At 46.5% G+C, this 18,391-nt stretch overlaps 1 protein-coding gene across 5 annotated transcripts in view; it reads left to right on the plus strand.

Annotated features, from left to right (window-relative positions):
* CHID1 (chitinase domain containing 1) overlaps positions 1–18,391 on the plus strand; it is an 896,926-nt gene that overhangs the window by 79,650 nt on the left and 798,885 nt on the right. For all 5 annotated transcript variants that reach the window (XM_068261168.1, XM_068261169.1, XM_068261166.1 and 2 more), the window contains one exon: positions 3,537–3,581. In XM_068261168.1, the coding sequence (XP_068117269.1) occupies positions 3,537–3,581 (45 nt within the window). The remainder of the gene's footprint in view (positions 1–3,536; positions 3,582–18,391) is intronic.

An 18,391-nucleotide genomic window follows, 5' to 3' on the forward strand; every position in this document is an offset into this window, starting at 1 on the left:
GAGGATGAGGAGGCGAGCTGATGACAGCCGGATGCTCACCAAAATTAGTTAGGTGAAGCACCTGTCTAAAAGAGCCTGGAGAGAACACCGAATATGGGTGTTATAGTTACATTTCATACTGGGGTGATTATTGCATTTAATATGGGGGGTTCATTTCACGTAATTTCATAAAGGGGGTGATTTTTGCATTTCATATGATTGCTATTAGCTGCTGGGGTCAAGGGGTATTACAGAAAGTAAACAGGGGTCAGTATCATACTAAATTATCTGCAATACCCCTGGACCCCAGCAGCAAATAACATCCATATGAAATTACATGCATGTGAACTCTGCAAGAATCACCCCCCACACACTGTCCTTTCAAGCCACCTGCACATACCTTCAACACTGGATCTATGTTCCATTTTTACTATTTTTGCAGCAGCAGCAGCTGCAACTTTTCACAGACTTTGCCCAACTAGTACAGCCAGGGCCAGATTTGTAATTTTTACTACCCTAGGCAAACTTTTCTCAACTGATGTCTGGCAGATTACATTACTGAGATTGAATCTGCCAGTTGCTAAAATCAAGTAATGTATGGACACTTACATCTTATGGGCAACCAAGCAGGCAGATGAGACAGACAGCATTCAACAGCAGCCTCCATCCCCAGCAAGTCAGCTAATCTACATTGCAGCAATTGTTTGTTTTCCCAGAGTAGCTTGAAAGCTCCGTGTACTCTCCACAGACTCTGCACTATATCAGATAAGAAGTGCATGCCAGAGGAAGGATGATTATCCGTTCATGTGCAGAGTTCTGAACTTCACCAGCACGGCATGCTTCAGAGGAGCTCGTGTTGTAGAGAAGAAGCCAGGAAACAGAGGGGGCTGCAGAACTCATTGCTGTGCCCTCTGCACTGCCCTATCCTATCATGCAGATTCATGCAGCCAGGACAGAGGAGACACGGTGTGTGGATTCGCTCGGGGGAGGGAGTCTGCCTGCAGCTTCAGGCCAGTGTTGCCAACTTAGCGTCTTTGTCGCTATATTTAGCGGCTTTTGAAAGCCCTCTAGCGACAGTTTTTTAAAAAAGCTACTAGCGACAAATCTGGCGACATTTGTATTGTGTTATTGGAGACTTTAAATTTGGGAGAATCTAACTTAAGTTGCCGGCTTCCGGCCCCTCTCCGTCCCAAAGCACGCCACTCACAGACAGCCTGGCCGGGCTGGCCCCTCCTCTCGCAGGAGTCCCGACCCCATCACGCTGCTGGTAGCCACCCAGTACGATGCAACCAATCACCGCACAGCCAGGAACCTTCCAGACCAGTCAGGGGACGTCACTCACACTAGCCCCTCCCTGTTCCATCGCAGGCGCTCTTGCTGGTGAGCGGAGCGGTGACGTCAGGTGGGCCGGTCGATGGATGATGTGTGAGAGGCGGGGTTGGGGGTGGAGCCATTATGCAAATTACGTGATGACATCATCTAGGGCGGGGTCGTGGTGGAGCCGTTATGCAAATTACGTGATGACGTCATCTAGCGACTTCTAGGACAGCCAATAGCTACTTTCCTTACTGACGAGTTGGCAACACTGCATCAGGCTCTCTCCCAGCCTCAAGTAACAGGGACAAGACTAGTTTCCCTGCGCTCCGTTCCTATTTGTACCTGGCGGCTGCCTCTGCTAGCTGAGCTGCCTGCAAGCTAACAGACACAGGCAGCCAGCAAAGCGGGGCATAGAAGAGGCTTTCCGTTATGGCGGGTGACAGACAGTTAACCTGCCCTGCCCCTTACAACCCGCCCAGCCAATCACAGTTCAAGCAGGAGGTCACACAGGCAGAGGAGCGCTCCTGCAGTGTATAGCGAGAGCTGAGCGCTGATTTATAGCAGGCAATGGAACGCTCCTGCCTGCGGAAGGTTTATGTCACCAGCTTTAGCTAGCTAGGTAGGCGGGCGGGATCTCAAAACATCCGGGCAGCCCGCCCACTTAAATAGTCCTGGGGAGAACACTGAGGTGTGGCCACCATTTCTGTCATAAGCAAGTGTTGCCACCACTAATCATCATTTCCTAATTGTCCTACAGCAATTATGGCTACTGTCCCCCCCCCCCCCCCCATCGCCTCCATCATAGCAAATGTGACTAGCATAACTCTTTTCCCCTCAGTCACAGCAAGTGTGGCCAGTACTAACCCCAATCCACCCAATAACATTGGTGCCCAGTATAAATCCCCCCCACACCCACAAAGTAATGGTGGCCAGTATAACTTGGTCCCTCATCTCCCCCCTCCCCAGTTCACCCAACAAGTGCAGTTTTGATAACCCGCCAGACTCCTAATTTCAACTCCTCATATGAAAATTAGCAGAGCAGTGGCGTTTATCAGCTACAGCACCCCATCAGGTCCCCTTCTCCTTTTTATGGTTGTCAGCAGACCTGAGACTTCTGTATGGTTCACGAGCATTCACACATCACACAACATAGGAACAGTTAAGATTTGTGTGATGGTATCGCATGCAAGGCAGCCTTGAAGAGAATAAAAGGGCCTGATGCGGCGCTGGAGTAGATATACTCGGAGCGCTGCACAACTTTGCACATGATAAGGACAGAGACCGTTACCAAAGAAGTGCTGAAGGGAGGCCTGTTTGTTGGAGGGGATTAAACGGACCCCTCTGCAATTGTATTATCTACTTCCTCAGTAGATGTGCCATTGGCACCTCTGCAGCCGCTAACTATGTACTGCCTGATGCAATAGAAAGCTATGCAGACATTGCTGCTTACATGTTGGCTCACCTTCCCACATGCACTCCCTAAGCATTCCATCGGACAAACAATGGACAAGTCTGATCGATATTAGATCAAAAATTCAGTCATGAAATCAGTCGTAAATAGCCATGTTCTATATATATTTTTTTATTAGATCTGATGTTTGTGTCAAGCCTATGGTAATGTCTAATCTAATAAAGATATAGTGTAGTGTACCTTTATCCCATCAAAACCGTATAACCTTTCTGCCGGTTCAAGTACACTCTATATTCTAACTACTTTCCATCTAGTGCCTGAATTACACTCACTTCTCAGTGCATTCCGAGGACTTAATTGCGAAAAATTCTGTAGTAAATTTACAAAATAGGAGTATTTGAACTTGTGTTCTGTATTTGTGGTGACTCAGTGCTTGGCAAGGATTGGGAGGCCATTTTGTCCTTCATACAGTACCTGGCACAGAATGATGTGGTTGGAGGGGTTTCCCTGCTGTGGTCACAGGTAACACTGAAGTCCTGCTTGTTGATTAGTTTTAATACAACACTAACCACACAGTGTGAACTAAATTGCAGTTTTAGGTTCTTGAAATTCTCATTGTAGATTGCCCAGTGTGTTTCTGTACCTTATGATTTTGAGTATATTGTGGACAAGGCTCAGCTTTGATTCTCTTTAATCCTCAATCATTTGCTTACAAAAATGCAATTACTCTTTGAGAAATGCTTCAAAATGTCTGCTTGTTACACATTTGTATAGAAATATAATATTTTAGTACTTTTCCCTAAATCTAAATCACATCTTTTTATTTTAGGGTGGATAAAAGACATAAGAAAGAATTCTAAAAGCACAAAAATAGGTGAGCATAAATATTTACTTCTTAGACAATCTGTGTAATGTCGTAGGTGGAGCCAGTTAGAGATATCCTGTCAACTGTGAACGTATCACACAAAAATATATGTACACTGTTTAGCCTCATCAACTGTGAAGGGACGGCATTCCGGGTAAATAGCATGGCTATGATTTACTATTGGATTTAATGTATTCGTTAAGCAAAAGTCGCAGTGATGCAAACAAATCCTTCTCTGGGTGTGAAGTGCTGCATCATACAGAACTATTGGTTTCTACAAAGCATTGTTCCAATGCAACAAGATGAGGATACACACTGAAATCATGTGCTTCAATAATCACTAGCCTCATGGGTGAGGGATCTAATAAACCAGGGGTGCCTACACTTTTTCGGCTCGCGAGCTACTTTAAAATTTGCCAAGTCCAGGAGATCTACCAACATTTAGGTATCTAGGTAAAGGTGCCTTCAGTATAGATAGTTAGGTATAGGTGCCTTCAGTATAGGTAGTTAGGTATAGGGGCCTTCAGTATAGGTAGCTAGGTGTAGGGGCCTTCTGTATAGCTAGCCAGGTATAGATAGCTAAAATAAGGGCCTTCTGTATAGGTAGCCAGGTATAGATAGCTAGGTATAAGGGCTTTCTGTATAGGTAGCCAGGTATAGATAGCTAGGTGTAAGGGCCTTCTGTATGGGTAGCCAGGTATAGTATAGTTAGGTATAGGTGCCTTCAGTATAGATAGCTAGGTGTAGGGGCCTTCAGTATAGGTAGCCAGGTATAAATAGCTAGGTGTAGGGGCCTTCTGTATACTAGGCCAGGTATAGATACGGTAGATAGGTGTATGGGGCCTTCTGTATAGGTAGTCAGGTATAGATAGCTGTAGGGGCCTTCTGTATATGTAGCCAGGTATAGTGTAGTTATGTGTAGAGGCCTTCTGTATAGGTAGCCAGGTATAGTGTAGTTAGGTGTAGGGGCCTTCAGTATAGTTAGCCAGGTATAGTGTAGTTAGGTGTAGGGGCCTTCTGTATAGGTAGCCAGGTATAGTGTAGTTAGGTGTAGGGGCTGTCACGGAACATCCATGAGAAATGCAGGCAAATCGGGAAGATTCGCGCAGTCGATTTTCTGATCGTCCCCCGGTTAGATTTGCTTAGTCTTTGCAGCGATCAGAAAATGACATTTTCTATTTTTAACTTGATCAGAGTCCCCTTCCTGGCCAGTGACTTGTTAATTAGCGTGTGACTGGAATCTGGGCCTTAGCAGAGGTGTCAGAGTGTGTCCGAGCTGATCTCACTCAGATGTTAATTACCACACCAAAAGTCCTTTCATTCAGAGGAAGCTCCCCCAGCCAGGGCTCAGACTTGCCGGAGCCAGGGAGCCAGTTTAGAAGTACATGGAGTTTATGATTTTTAGCATGTTTAAGGAATACCTTAGGAGAGATGTGAAAGTTATCTCATTCTGCTGGTCCGGATCTGGTGATTATTTTGGTATTAAATTGAGGCCACTGACATACCCAGAACCCGAGGTATTCCACTACTGCGTAACCGGCCATGCAAAAGCGCCCAAGCTTGATGTCATATGAACTGTCATATTCTGAGGAACACGAATCTGTGTCCGTTAAGTGTGTGCAGGTAGCGTAAGCCAAGATATGGAAAATGTCATTTGGTGCTCACCAGACTCAAACCCAGGGAGTTAACCGCACCCTGTCCAGCCCCTGGACTGGACCTGAGACTCCGCCCAAAGATGGGGATCAGTCAAAAGTGTTTGCGAGGAACTCCTCCCTCATTCCTCCAAATCCCACCTTCATGGGCGCATGCTGCAACTCTGAGGAACAGTGTTGGCCATCTTGTCTGAACTTTGCTCCTGAACTGAACTGAAACCAAGAACTTTATGAGTTTTCCCAGGAGGACATATTTCCAGGAACCTTAGTATTTTTTCCCTCATTTTTATTTTCTATACTGTGCTATTATTTGTCTCTATAATTGTTGATTTGAACGATTTTCTGTATATATTAATTATTCATATTGCATATTTAATAAACTATGCTAACGTCTTTTATTTGTTCAGCTACCCTATTATTCAGCCGCACAAACTAGACCCTGGTTTCTGAAGAGTCGCTACTATTGTTGCTAGCTAGACAGAATAGAGTGTGTTTAACTGTTTTATTTGCAGGTCTAGAATCAGCCAGTCAGTGGGCTCCTCTGTCCCATGGTAACAGAGGTGGTGGCAGTTATACCCTGAAATAGTGTGTAAATTGTATTACCGTAACTCACAGGCTCCCTTTTAGTCGGTCTGCTGCCAAAATTCCAGCGGTTTCTGCGCACCGATTGCGACCACAGCTTGCATGGTCTGTGTGCTGGAACCGATTGGAAGGCATTTTGCGGTCCGGCCCCTAGGGGTCCTGTGACAGTGTTTGGCAGCGTTTGGGATCGGTGTTGTGCTGAAAGTATCTAAGATAGTGCTATCTAATTAGCCCTATCGAGAAACGAACTAATTCGTTGGTAGTAGCTGAATGCAATATATTTTTTATACAGTGGGTTGCAAAAGTATTCGGCCCCCTTGAGGTTTTCCACATTTTGTCATATTACTGCCACAAACATGAATCAATTTTATTGGAATTCCACATGAAAGACCAACACAAAGTGGTGTACACATTAGAAGTGGAACGAAAATCGTACATGATTCCAAACATTTTTTACAAATAACTGCAAAGTGGTGTGTGCATAATTATTCGGCCCCCTTTGATCTGAGTGCAGTCAGTTGCCTATAGACATTGCCTGATGAGTGCTAATGACTAAATAGAGTGCACCTGTATGTAATCTAATGTCAGTACAAATACAGCTGCTCTGTGAGGGCCTCAGAGGTTGTCTAAGAGAATATTGGGAGCAACAACACAGTAAAGTCCAAAGAACACACAAGACAGGTCAGGGATCAAGTTATTGAGAAATTTAAAACAGGCTTAGGCTACAAAAAGATTTCCAAAGCCTTGTACTTCCCACGGAGCACTGTTCAAGCGATCATTCAGAAATGGAAAGAGTATGGCACAACTATAAACCTACCAAGACAAGGCCATCCACCTAAACTCACTGGCCAAACAAGGAGAGCGCTGATCAGAAATGCAGTCAAGAGGCCCATGGTGACTCTGGATTAGCTGCAGAGATCTACAGCTCAGGTGGGAGACTCTGTCCATAGGACAACTATTAGTCATGCACTGTACAAAGTTGGCCTTTATGGAAGAGTGGCAAGAAGAAAGGCATTGTTAACAGAAAGCATAAGAAGTCCCGTTTGCAGTTTGCCACAAGCCATGTGGGGGACACAGCAACCATGTGGAAGAAGGTGCTCTGGTCAGATGAGAATAAAATGAAACTTTTTGGCCAAAATGCAAAACGCTATGTGTGGCAGAAAACTAACACTGATCAATCATGCAATCCACATAGGACTCGACCGTCCATGGATGATTCAACTGATATTTATTGCATTCAATAGCGGTGATATAGCACACTCAAGGCACAACGTTTCGGGCAGAGGCCCTTTTTTCAAGTGCTCAAGAGCACTTGAGAAAGGGCCTCTGCCCGAAACGTTGTGCCTTGAGTGTGCTATATCACCGCTATTGAATGCAATAAATATCAGTTGAATCATCCATGTAGGGTCGAGTCCTATGTGGATTGCATGATTGATTGGAACTTTCATGAGGGGTTTGATGGACCTCTCACCGCACTGGACTCCCCACAATAATTGAAACAACTCTGTGGCCGGCAGGTACTATTGCACATTGGAGAAAACTAACACTGCACATCACTCTGAACACACCATCCCCACTGTCAAATACGGTGGTGGCAGCATCATGCTCGGGGGGTGCAACTCTTCAGCAGGGACAAGGAAGCTGGTCAGAGGTGATGGGAAGATGGATAGAGCCAAATACAGGTCAAACTTGGAAGAAAACCACTTGGAGACTGCAAAAGACTTGAGACTGGGGTGGAGGTTCACCTTCCAGCAGGACAATGACCCTAAACATAAAGCCAGGGCAACAATGGAATGGTTTAAAACAAAATATATCTATGTGTTAGAATGGCCCAGACAAAGTCCAGATCTAAATCCAATTGAGAATCTGTGGCAAGATCTGAAAACTGCTGTTCACAAACGCTGTCCATCTAATCTGACTGAGCTGGAGCTGTTTTGCAAAGAAGAATGGGCAAGGATTTCAGTCTCTAGATATGCAAAGCTGGTAGAGACATACCCTAAAAGACTGGCAGCTGTAATTGCAGCAAAAGGTGGTTCTACAAAGTATTGACTCAGGGGGCCGAATAATTACGCACACCCCACTTTGAAGTTATTTCTTTGTAAAAAATGTTTGGAATGATGTATGAGTTTCGTTCCACTTCTCACGTGTACACCACCTTGTATTGGTCTTTCACGTGGAATTCCAATAAAATTGATGCATGTTTGTGGCAGTAATGTGACAAAATGTGGAAAACTTCAAGGGGGCCGAATACTTTTGCAACCCACTGTATATACAGAGAGACGGTTAAGCCAGTACCCCTCCCCAAAAGTTTTATTTTATTTGGCATGGAAATGCCCGGGAACTACAAGCTCCTAAGCCAAGCAGACCTGTAAAGTCTTTGTGAAGCGAGGGGCATTGACATCCTCCGCAAGAAAAAACAGGACATGGTAACAGACTTGAACAGATGGGATAGCCAGCAACTGCGGGTGCTGGATGTGTCCACTGAGGAGGACACCGGCCCGTCTAACTCGAGACAGGGGGAACCAGAGACTGAAAATCCTGAGCGTACAGAGGTTGAGCATCCTGCGGGCAATGCAGCAACAGTTACGCAGGAGGCTGTCAATGTGGACCACAATCTCAGAGCTTCTCAGATTACTCGCCTGGAACCGGCCAGTACTGGACTGTCCATTTGTGCTGACCCAGTAATGCAGCTGGCATTACAAAAGCTGATATTGACACTGACCTGGAAAAGTACCTGCAGTACATGCAAGCGCGAGAGGAGCGCCAGACTGCAGAAGCGCGTGAGGAATGGGAGTGCCAACGACAGCATGAGCTGAACATGGCAAAAGTGCAACAGGCCAGGCGGAGTTCATCGCCCAGCCTCCTTGCTGAAGGAGCCTTATCACCTGTAAGTGCAAAATTTAAATTTGCTACTATTGAAAAAGACACTGACATTGACTTTTTTTTGCGGTCTTTTGAAAAAGCATGCAGTCAGTATCGTCTGTCCCAAGACCAGTGGGCCAGACATCTTACACCTTTACTGTGCTACAAAGCGCTTGATGCTTTCGCAGAGTTACCTGTGGAAAAAGATAAAGATTATGCCGCTATAAAAGACGCTATCATTACTGAATATCAGCTGACGCCAGAAGCCTATCGCAAAAAGGTTAGGTCCTGGCAGAAAAAATCTTCTGACTCTTATCAAGATGTGGTCAGCAGTCTACTCACCACACTCCGCCAGTGGACTCTAGGCCTCACCAAAGGGTCTTATGATGTCCTGGAGGACTTGATAGTCCTAGAACACTTTCTAAACATTTGCCCTGCTGATGTACGACAGTTTGTGCTGGAGCACAAGCCTGAGTCAGCAACTGTTGCTGCAGACCTCGCTGAAACCTTTGCGACTACCCGGGTGCCTGACACACGCAGGACTGCACCATTCAGCTGGAGAGGAGGTCAGCCCAATACCCTGGCAGACTCTCCTGCTCCTGTGAGCCGTCCGCCACAGAGGCCACCTAGCGCAGCTGCTGCGCCCAGGCCTGCAGCACCTGAGGGGTCACCTTGTCACTACTGCCGCCAGCCCGGACACATGAAATTTCGACTGTTCAGAGCGGAGGCAGACACCACCAGCACCTGTATCACCTGTACCTCACCCACGGCAGAGGCAACCAGTCAGCGAACCACAGCCTGGATCATCAGATTTTGTTCTGTTTGCCCGCGGAAAGGAAATCCGCGACCGAACCGACCAGAAGCAGCCTGTTAGAGTGAACGACAAGGTTGTCACCAGATTCCGAGACACCGGAGCCGACGTCACGTTAGTTCACTCACACCTTGTGCCAAAGGAGAGCATCAGCTCCAGCCGATTCCTTACCCTTACTGGAGTAAAGGGAATCCTTTTACACATATCCCAAGCGAGAGTGAAGCTCGACTGGGGGGTGGGGGTTCAAGAAAGGGTTGTTGGGGTTGTGGATGATCTCCTGGTCCCTGTGTTGTTGGGGACTGATTTGGCAAGCGTGTGTCCTACTACGAACCTGCCACAACCGCCTTGTCGCTCACGGAAGGAGACGGACTCTCCACCCACCACCAGGTACTTTACATACTTGGGGGAGCACCAGGGGGAGGTGGGTTGAATGTGCCCAGTTCAAGGGTACTGGATTCAATAGTACTTAAGTCAAAGGTTCCTGTGTTTGATGTACAAACTGTCTGTAATGAAAATGTTTTTGTACCTGGCACTGTCAATAATGCATGTGTCAATGATGTGAAGAATGTCAATTATTGTAATGCTAATGCTGTGCCTGTACTAGCAGTCACCCAGGGTGCTGCAAGGATTGTGGGCTCAGCGCCAGACTCTTCATTCAGTGCTGACCCCAGAAGTGAGAACCTTCAGCCGCTGACTTCATGTGACATGAGCCAGCTGGCTGGAACTGACAGCGCTGTATTCACAGCAGTGCTACAAAGTGACCCAAGCCTGGAGGCGCTCAGGCAGCAAGCCTCTGAGCCCCTCGCAGACGTGGCCGCTTTCAAGGTGTACTGGGAAGGTGGCTGTGCAGCGCGCTACCGGTAAGCCGCAGGTGAATACCAAGTGGCTTGTGGTCCCGAGTGCGTTCAGGGGACATGTGCTGAAATCCGCACATGGTAATCCTCTGACAGGGCACTCAGTTGTCCGCAAGACACTTGCCTGTATTCGGAAACCGTTTTATTGGCCCAGGATGAACGGGGATGTAGTAAAATACTGCAAAGCATGTGCCGTCTGTCAGTAGCTGGGAAGGTCCAGGGATTCCCACGGGGTTCCCTTAGGTCCACAGCCACTTACCAGGAAGCCCCTGCGTGGGCTGGCTGTTGACCTACCCAACCTACTGCCTGTTGTCAGCAGTCCTGAAAGGCGCCACATCCAAACGCGTTGGCGCAAATGCTCTGTCCAGAAAGGTCCATGTTGGGTCAAACCTGAGGGTAGCGAACAGCGACCTGTCCAGGTTAACCGAGCCGCAGGCTCCAATGGGTTATGCCGCCGTACCAGCAGCTCAAGACCCGTCAGCCAGATCAGTGGCAACGCCACACATCTTGTGGATGGATGTCTATATGCCTTCACTCCAGGGAGGGCTGTCACGGAACATCCATGAGAAACGCAGGCGAATCGGGAGGATTCGTGCAGTTGATTTTCGCATCGCCCCCCGGTTAGATTTGCTCAGTCTTTGCAGTGATCAGAAAATTACATTTTCTTTTTTTTTAACTTGATCAAAGAGTCCCCTTCCTGGCCAGTGACTTGTTAATTAGCGTGTGACTGGAATCTGGGCCTTAGCAGAGGTGTCAGAGTGTGTCCGAGCTGATCTCACTCAGATGTTAATTACCACACCAAAATTCCTTTCATTTAGAGGAAGCTCCCCCAGCCAGAGCTCAGACTTGCCGGAGCCAGGGAGCCAGTTTAGATGTACATGGAGTTTATGATGTTTAGCATGTTTAAGGAATACCGTTCATAGGAGAGATGTGAAAGTTATCTCATTCTGCTGGTCCGGATCCGGTGAATATTTTGTTATTAAATTGAGGCCACTGACATACCCAGAACCCGAGGTATTCCACTACTTCGTAACCGGCCATGCAAAAGCACCCAAGTTTGATGTCATATGAACTGTCATATTCTGAGGAACACGAATCTGTGGCCGTTAAGTGTGTGCGGGTAGCGTAAGCTGAGATATGGAAAATGTCATATTTGGTGCTCACCAGGCACCCACCCAGGGATTTAACCGCACCCTGTCCAACCCCTGGGCTGGACCTGATTCTCCGCCCAAAGATGGGGATCAGTCAAAAGTGTTTGCGAGGGGATCGTCCCTTATTCCTCCAAATTTCACCTTCATGGGAGCATGCTGCCACTCTGAGGAACAGTGTTGGCCATCTTGTCTGAACTTTACTCCTGAACTGAACTGAAACCAAGAACTTTATGAGTTTTCCCAGAAGGACATATTTCCAAGAACCTAAGTATTTTTTCCCTCATTTTTATTTTCTATACTGTGCTATTATTTGTCTCTATAATTGTTGATTTGAACGATTTTCTGTATATATTAATTATTCATATTGCATATTTAATAAACGACGCTAACGTCTTTTATTTGTTCAGCTACCCTATTATTCAGCCGCACAAACTGGACCCTGGTTTCTGAAGAGTCGCTACTATTGTTGCTAGCTAGACAGAATAGAGTGTGTTTAACCGTTTTATTTGCAGGTCTACAATCTGCCAGTCAGTGGGCTCCCCTGTCCCATGGTAACAGAGCTGGAGGCAGTTATACCCTGAAATAGTGTGTAAATTGTATTACCGTAACTCACAGGCTCCCTTCTAGTCGGTCTGCTGCCAAAATTCCAGCAATTTCTGCGCACTGATTGCGACCACAGCTTGCATGGTCTGTGTGCTGGTACCGATTGGAAGGCATTTTGCGGTCTGGCCACTAGGGGTCCTGTGACAGGGGCCTTCAGTATAGTGTAGTTAGGTGTAGGGGCCTTCTGTATAAGTAGCCAGGTATAGTGTAGTTAGGTGTAGGGGCCTTCTGTATAGGTAGCCAGGTATAGCATAGTTAAGTGCCTTCAGTATATATTGCTAGGAGTAGGGGCCTGGGCCACTTACCTCTCTCCAGTTCCAGCGGCCGTGTCCGGGGCTCATTCTGGTTTCCCCATCCTTCAGCCGCGGCTGGCTGGAGTGCAGATGGGTGAACGCTCCAGCGGACGAAGGGGGCGGAGGGCAGCGTGCGTGCATGCATTGTGCGCGGCGCCGTCCCCAGCTATGACGTAGCGGCTTCTGCCTCCTCAACGGCACCGCCTCTCTCCTCCCCTGCCTTCTGATTCGCCAGCAGCCGGCAGCAGAATATGATAGCTGCCGGCCACAAAATTTAATGTGACGTGGCCACCTGGCCGCGATCTACCAAATAGGCGGTCGCGATCTATCGGTAGATCGCGATCGACCTATTGGGCACCCCTGTATTTAGGATTAGGTCTACAGATGCAATTACTTTTATCAGTCTATTTTCTGCTCAGGTTTACCATGTTGGTCTATAATTTACTTTTTGCTCTCCTCAGACAATTTTCTTTTACATTCTCTGTTCTTTAGAATAAGCACTACTTAATGTCTTTTCACACCTTCTTTGCTTTATTTGATGATATATCAACAGCAAGCAAGTATACATGGGCCAAATGATTTTCATTTATTCCCTTTTTAGGACGTTTAATACCCTTCCTTTCCCAGTAAACTCATTCTATTATCACTTCTATTTGAATATAAGGTTTTGAAACCACTTATTTTTATACATTCATTCAATACACCTAAGTAGAAAAGTAAATGCATATTTTGTATTCCATAGATTGAACACTTTTATGTATGCTAGGATATAATTAGTCTTAAATGCATATGAAAGTGTTTTACATCTCTTTGAATCAAGATGAATATAGCTATTAGGGCAACTGAAAATATGTCTGTCTCATACTCTGTGTAAAATGCAGTTTTTTTCCATATCATTCTGATAAGAAAATATAAAAGCCCATATTATTTTCATAATTCACTATAATCAATAGAACAGTCCTAAACAGACTTGCTACAGTATGTAGATAATTATTTTTAGGTCTTAGAGAGAAAATATTATGCTTTTAGTACCATAGGAACATTGCCAGGCCAGTGATGTTCAGGAACACTACAGAAAGTGCTTGGGTCAGATAGAATAATACCAAATTAACAGTTACAACAGCTTGTGAGAATGAAAGCTGTTAATCTTATGGTAACGTTATAAAACCACACACTGCTAGAGTAATTGCCCAGTACTAAAGGCAGATCAACACAGATGGTGGACAGTTCTAGGGTCGTATCTGGTCCAGGACATTATCTACATAGAGTTTGAATGTTTTTTTCCATATTTACATGGGTCTCCTCAGCGCTTTCCGGTTACCTCCCACATTTCAAAATATTCTGATAAGTTATTTGTTTTCCTCCTGAATTGGCCAAAGACAATAACGGGGACAAGAAAGCATGACTATTGTAGGGATTCAATTGTGAGCTCCTTTGAGAGACAGTCAGTGATACAACAACATACTCTGTAAAGATCTAGGAAAGATGTCAGAGCCATATAAATGCACAATTGGTAGAATAATTTGAATTCTCAACAGAAACAGAATAGCAGAGCCTTAAAGGATACCTTATCATTAAAGGATATAAAGCTAAGCATATTTACACAACATTTTGGAGCCACCTCTGAATGCCTGATTTGTCGGCCCAGAGTTGCAGCCAGGTGCTACTCAAATGAGTAAAACAAGCATTTTGGCCACCAGCAATAGCTAGTGCCCGAATTACGTGTCCCCCTTGCTATAACTTGAAGGGGGAATAGTAATCAGCGTGGGCCCGAAGCTTGTGCAGGGGCAGGGTGAGCTGTTTTTGGCTTCACTCTGCGCCTAAATGGTCCACTGTGATAGTGAGTGGAAGCCTCAGAAGAATTTAGGACATACAATTCAAAAGAGTGTTTCCCTTTCTCTTAGCTCAGTTTTCTTTGGCCATAATTTTATCAGACCTTTTTGAGACCGCATCAACCTATAAATTGTAAAGCATTTTTCTCCTAAAGTGCTTAGCGTGACTAACTTAAATAATTGAAGGATAACGTTTATCACAAAGGAAAGCTTTACATTTGTGTAAATGCCAGACCGAACAGGTGGGTTTTCATCTAGATTTAAACTAATCCTCCTTTTTGAATGGGGCAAAGGGTTCCATAGAGCAGAAGCTGCATGTCAGAAGTCCTTGGCTCCAAAGGTTTTGACACATGCTCCATGTGGAAAAAGGCAGAAATCTGTGAAATGTTAGAATTTCAGGGAAAAATGCGACGGGTAGCTAACGGCATGCATTTTCCGAATGGGGCTATTGACTTCAATGGCAAGTGCAGCTTTGCACATTTTGCCGTCTGTGGTAAAATGCGCATGATTCCAACAAGTGTGTTCCCTGCCTAAGCGATCCGGATAAACTTGGGTATCTATATAAGAAAAAAAGTGGCCATGTTTTCAACTAAGGAAATAACCAAAAACCCTCTAGCTCGGCCTATCAGTAGTAAACATGATTCCTCCCATGCTGTGTGAGGCATTTTGTCTCTTTACACTCTTTGAATTGCATTGAAATTTTAAGGACCACTGTAAAGAAAAACTGTAAAACTTAAAATGTGTATAAATGCATATAAAATGAATTATACATTTCCTCCTACTAGCTGGAAAGCTGGCCGAGTAGCTTAAAGCACTAATATATGTTGTTACTTGTATATGTTGTTGTATGATACTGTTGTGTTTTTTTTCACTTGAACGTTGAAGTCACTGGCGTAACAATAGGGGAAGCGGCCACTGCCCCCGTGCGGGGGCCCGCTCATGGCCGTTTTGGGGGGGCAGGAGGAGTCGCAGCATGAGGGGAAAGCTTTGCACATCAGCGGGGAGGGGGGACAGTGTCCCCCCTCCCTCACCTCAGGCTCTCCCCTCTCTGCTCCCCTCCTGCATCTATCTAAGTGCCAGCAGCAGCGGCGGCAGTAGCTATAATTACCTCCATTCACCACCAGAGGTCTCTAATCGGCAAGGGCTTCTCCGATCTGCAAGGGCTTCACATTACTTCCTGTTAAAACATGGAGGTATTTATAGCTGCTGCCGCTTAGATGCAAGAGGGGGAGCACAGAGGGGAGAGCCCGAGGTGAGGGAGGGGGGGACTTTCCCCCCTCCCCGCTGATGTGCAAAGCTTTCCCCTCATGCTGTGACCCCTCCTGCCCCCCCAAAATGGCTGTGAGCGGGCCCCGGCGGGGGGGGGGGGAACCCTGCTCAAATTCTTGCAGGGGGGCCTGGGGACTTCTAGTTACGCCTCTGGTTGAAAGTTCTTTTGTCTTCAGTGGCGTAGGGATAGCCATAGCAGTCATAGCAACTGCTATGGGTCCCGACGCCACTGAAAGGCCCGGTGAAGGGAGAAGCAACTTCTTTATTTTATAGAAATTATAACATTTATTTTACACACACACCTAATGAATTGAAGCAGCAGCAGGCAGGTGAGGGGGGACTATTTTCTCACCAGTCTGCTGGTGGTGCATGAACACTCTTTCGCCGGCCCGACAATATGTAGTTCCGGCTAGGGAGGAAGAGCTAGATGTGGCGCTGCTGAGCAGGGAGCATCGGACTGTGATATAACAGGAGGAACGTCACTGTTCTGCATAAGAGAAGAGGGGAATGCTGCTGCTCAGGCTTCCGGACCCTCATAAGTATGTAGAGGGAAATGGGAGGTCCGCAGCTACTGCCATAGCTCCCAAGCAGGCACTTGCAGAGAGAGGGGGGGGGGGCTCTGGTGCTGAGGCATCAGGGAAATTAAGCCCCCCATGATTGCTGGAAGCCACGTCCACAACCGTGGCAGCCCCACCCCAATCCGTAGGAAGCCCTGCCTCCCAGAACAGTTTGTAGAGTCAACTCTTTTCCACCAGCCCCAACACTGATCTCTCCTTCCCGCAGCACCAATAATGACCTCCCCCTTCTCCCTGCAACCCACACTGTCCTTTCCCTCCCCCAGCAGCACCCACACTGACCTCTCCCTCCACCAGCAGCGTCTACACTGACCTCTCCCTTCCCCAGCAGTGTCCACATTGAACTTCCCTCCCCAGTAGCACCCACACTGACTGACCTCTCCCTCCCCCAGCAGTACTTACACTGCGCTCTCATTCCCTCAGCAGCACCCACACTGACCTCTCCCTCCCCCAGCAGTGTCCACACTGACCTCTCCCTCCTCCAGCAGCGTTCACTCTGACCTTTCCATCCCCTAGGAGCACCAACACTGACTGACCTCTCTCTCCCTCAGCAGTGCCCACACTGACCTCTCCCTCCTCCAGCAGCGGCCGCGCTGTCCTCTACCTTCCCCAGTAGCACCCACACTGACCTCTCCCAGTACCTGCAACCCCTTTCCTCATAGCAGACATCCAGTGCCCACGACCACATGACACCCATTACCTACACCCAGTCTTGATATGACACTCAGAACACCAGCACACAAACTTTATTCCAAACCTCTAAATTGGTATATTGCTTATTTCAAAAGTTAATATAAAAGAAGCAGAAATGATCAGTATGGTTAAAATTATGAAATTAGGCCTTTTGCAGATGAATTTTTTGTGGTACGAGTGACCAAGGGGTGTGAGGTGTATCTTAAAGTGTACCTGATATATAAACAAGGATTTATACTTACCTGGGTCCTCTTCCAGCCCCCAGTCATCATTGGACTTCCTTGGTGTCCGTCTGGTCCCATCCGTTCCGCCACTGTTAGCCCCAGTAAAGTCCCTGACTGCCCCAGTGGCTGGGAGTGTTCTGTGTCAGAGCAGTTACAGGCTTTAAGTAACTGTGTAGGTAGCACAAAAGTGTGACTAGGGAGGCACGGGGCCCAAGTCTGTGTGTGCTCAGTAATCCCCAGCTGCCGGGGCTGCGAGCAGCAGGACTGATGGACACAAAGGAAGCCCATGGACTACAGGTAGCTGGACAAAGCCCTAGGTAAGTATAAACCCTTGTGTTGTTTTCACCGCAGGTTTACTTCAGATGTTCCTCTTATGTCAAAAAGTTGGGAGGTATGTACTAACACCGCCAAACAGGGGGACCACTAGGTTACCATTACCGGAGCAGGGCAAGGTAGAAAGCTTGAGGGACACAGGGAAACCACTGGCAGGGAGGGGTTCATTTGGGCCTGGGGGCCTGGCCAAAAATGTTGCTATGGGTCCAGTGAGTTGTAGCTATACCCCTGGTTGTTATTGCACATGTGTGGGTAAAGAATGTATTTTTAACTTCACTATTGCCAAAGACTACTTTTACTTTTTACTATTACGTTTACTATGAATTAACCTGTTAAAATCTCACCTACAAAACTTGGTTACATATAAATTAGCAGTGCACATAGATTTCGATGTGCAGGAAAAATGTTTTTCAGAGAATTTTAGTAGATCTGTACTTGGTGCTTATATTTTTCTGTCCAGTTCAGATTTTATTTATTTATTGTATTTGTAAAGCGCCAACATGTTGTGCAGCGCTTCAGATTGTGCTTATTCTTTAGTACTGGTGTGTTGCATTTAGGGTAAGTGATCTCTTCCAGCGCAGTGTAAGTAATACTAACATGTATCATAGAATGGGCAAGATTCACAAAGCATTTTCACCTTATCTATGTTACATTTGTAAGCTCCCAAAGAACAAAAATATAATATAATTAAAGTAAGAATAGTAATATTGAACTGAAGTTAATCAGGAACAACTAAAGGCAGCCATACACTGGTCGATTGCCAACAGATCGACCAACACATAGATCCCTCCCTGATCGAATCTGATCAGAGAGGGATCTAATGGCTACCCATACACTGCAAACCGATTTTGAATCGATTTCAGCATTACCTGTCCGCTGGCGTGATTCGGCGGTTCCCTGCAGTCTCATTTTTTCCAGCATACTCCATCTTCCCTTCACTTCCTGTTCCGTCCTGTCACAAGCAGAAAGTTCAAACAGTAGAGCTCCCTCTACTGTTAGAACTTCACTTTCTCCCAGGACGGGACAGGAAGTGAAGAGAACATGCCGAAGAGGTGAGAGACAGCGGGGACCCGGGGACTCGCCCC

Source organism: Hyperolius riggenbachi, chromosome 11 (genome assembly GCF_040937935.1).
Source record: "Hyperolius riggenbachi isolate aHypRig1 chromosome 11, aHypRig1.pri, whole genome shotgun sequence".
In the NCBI taxonomy this organism is placed as follows: domain Eukaryota; kingdom Metazoa; phylum Chordata; class Amphibia; order Anura; family Hyperoliidae; genus Hyperolius; species Hyperolius riggenbachi.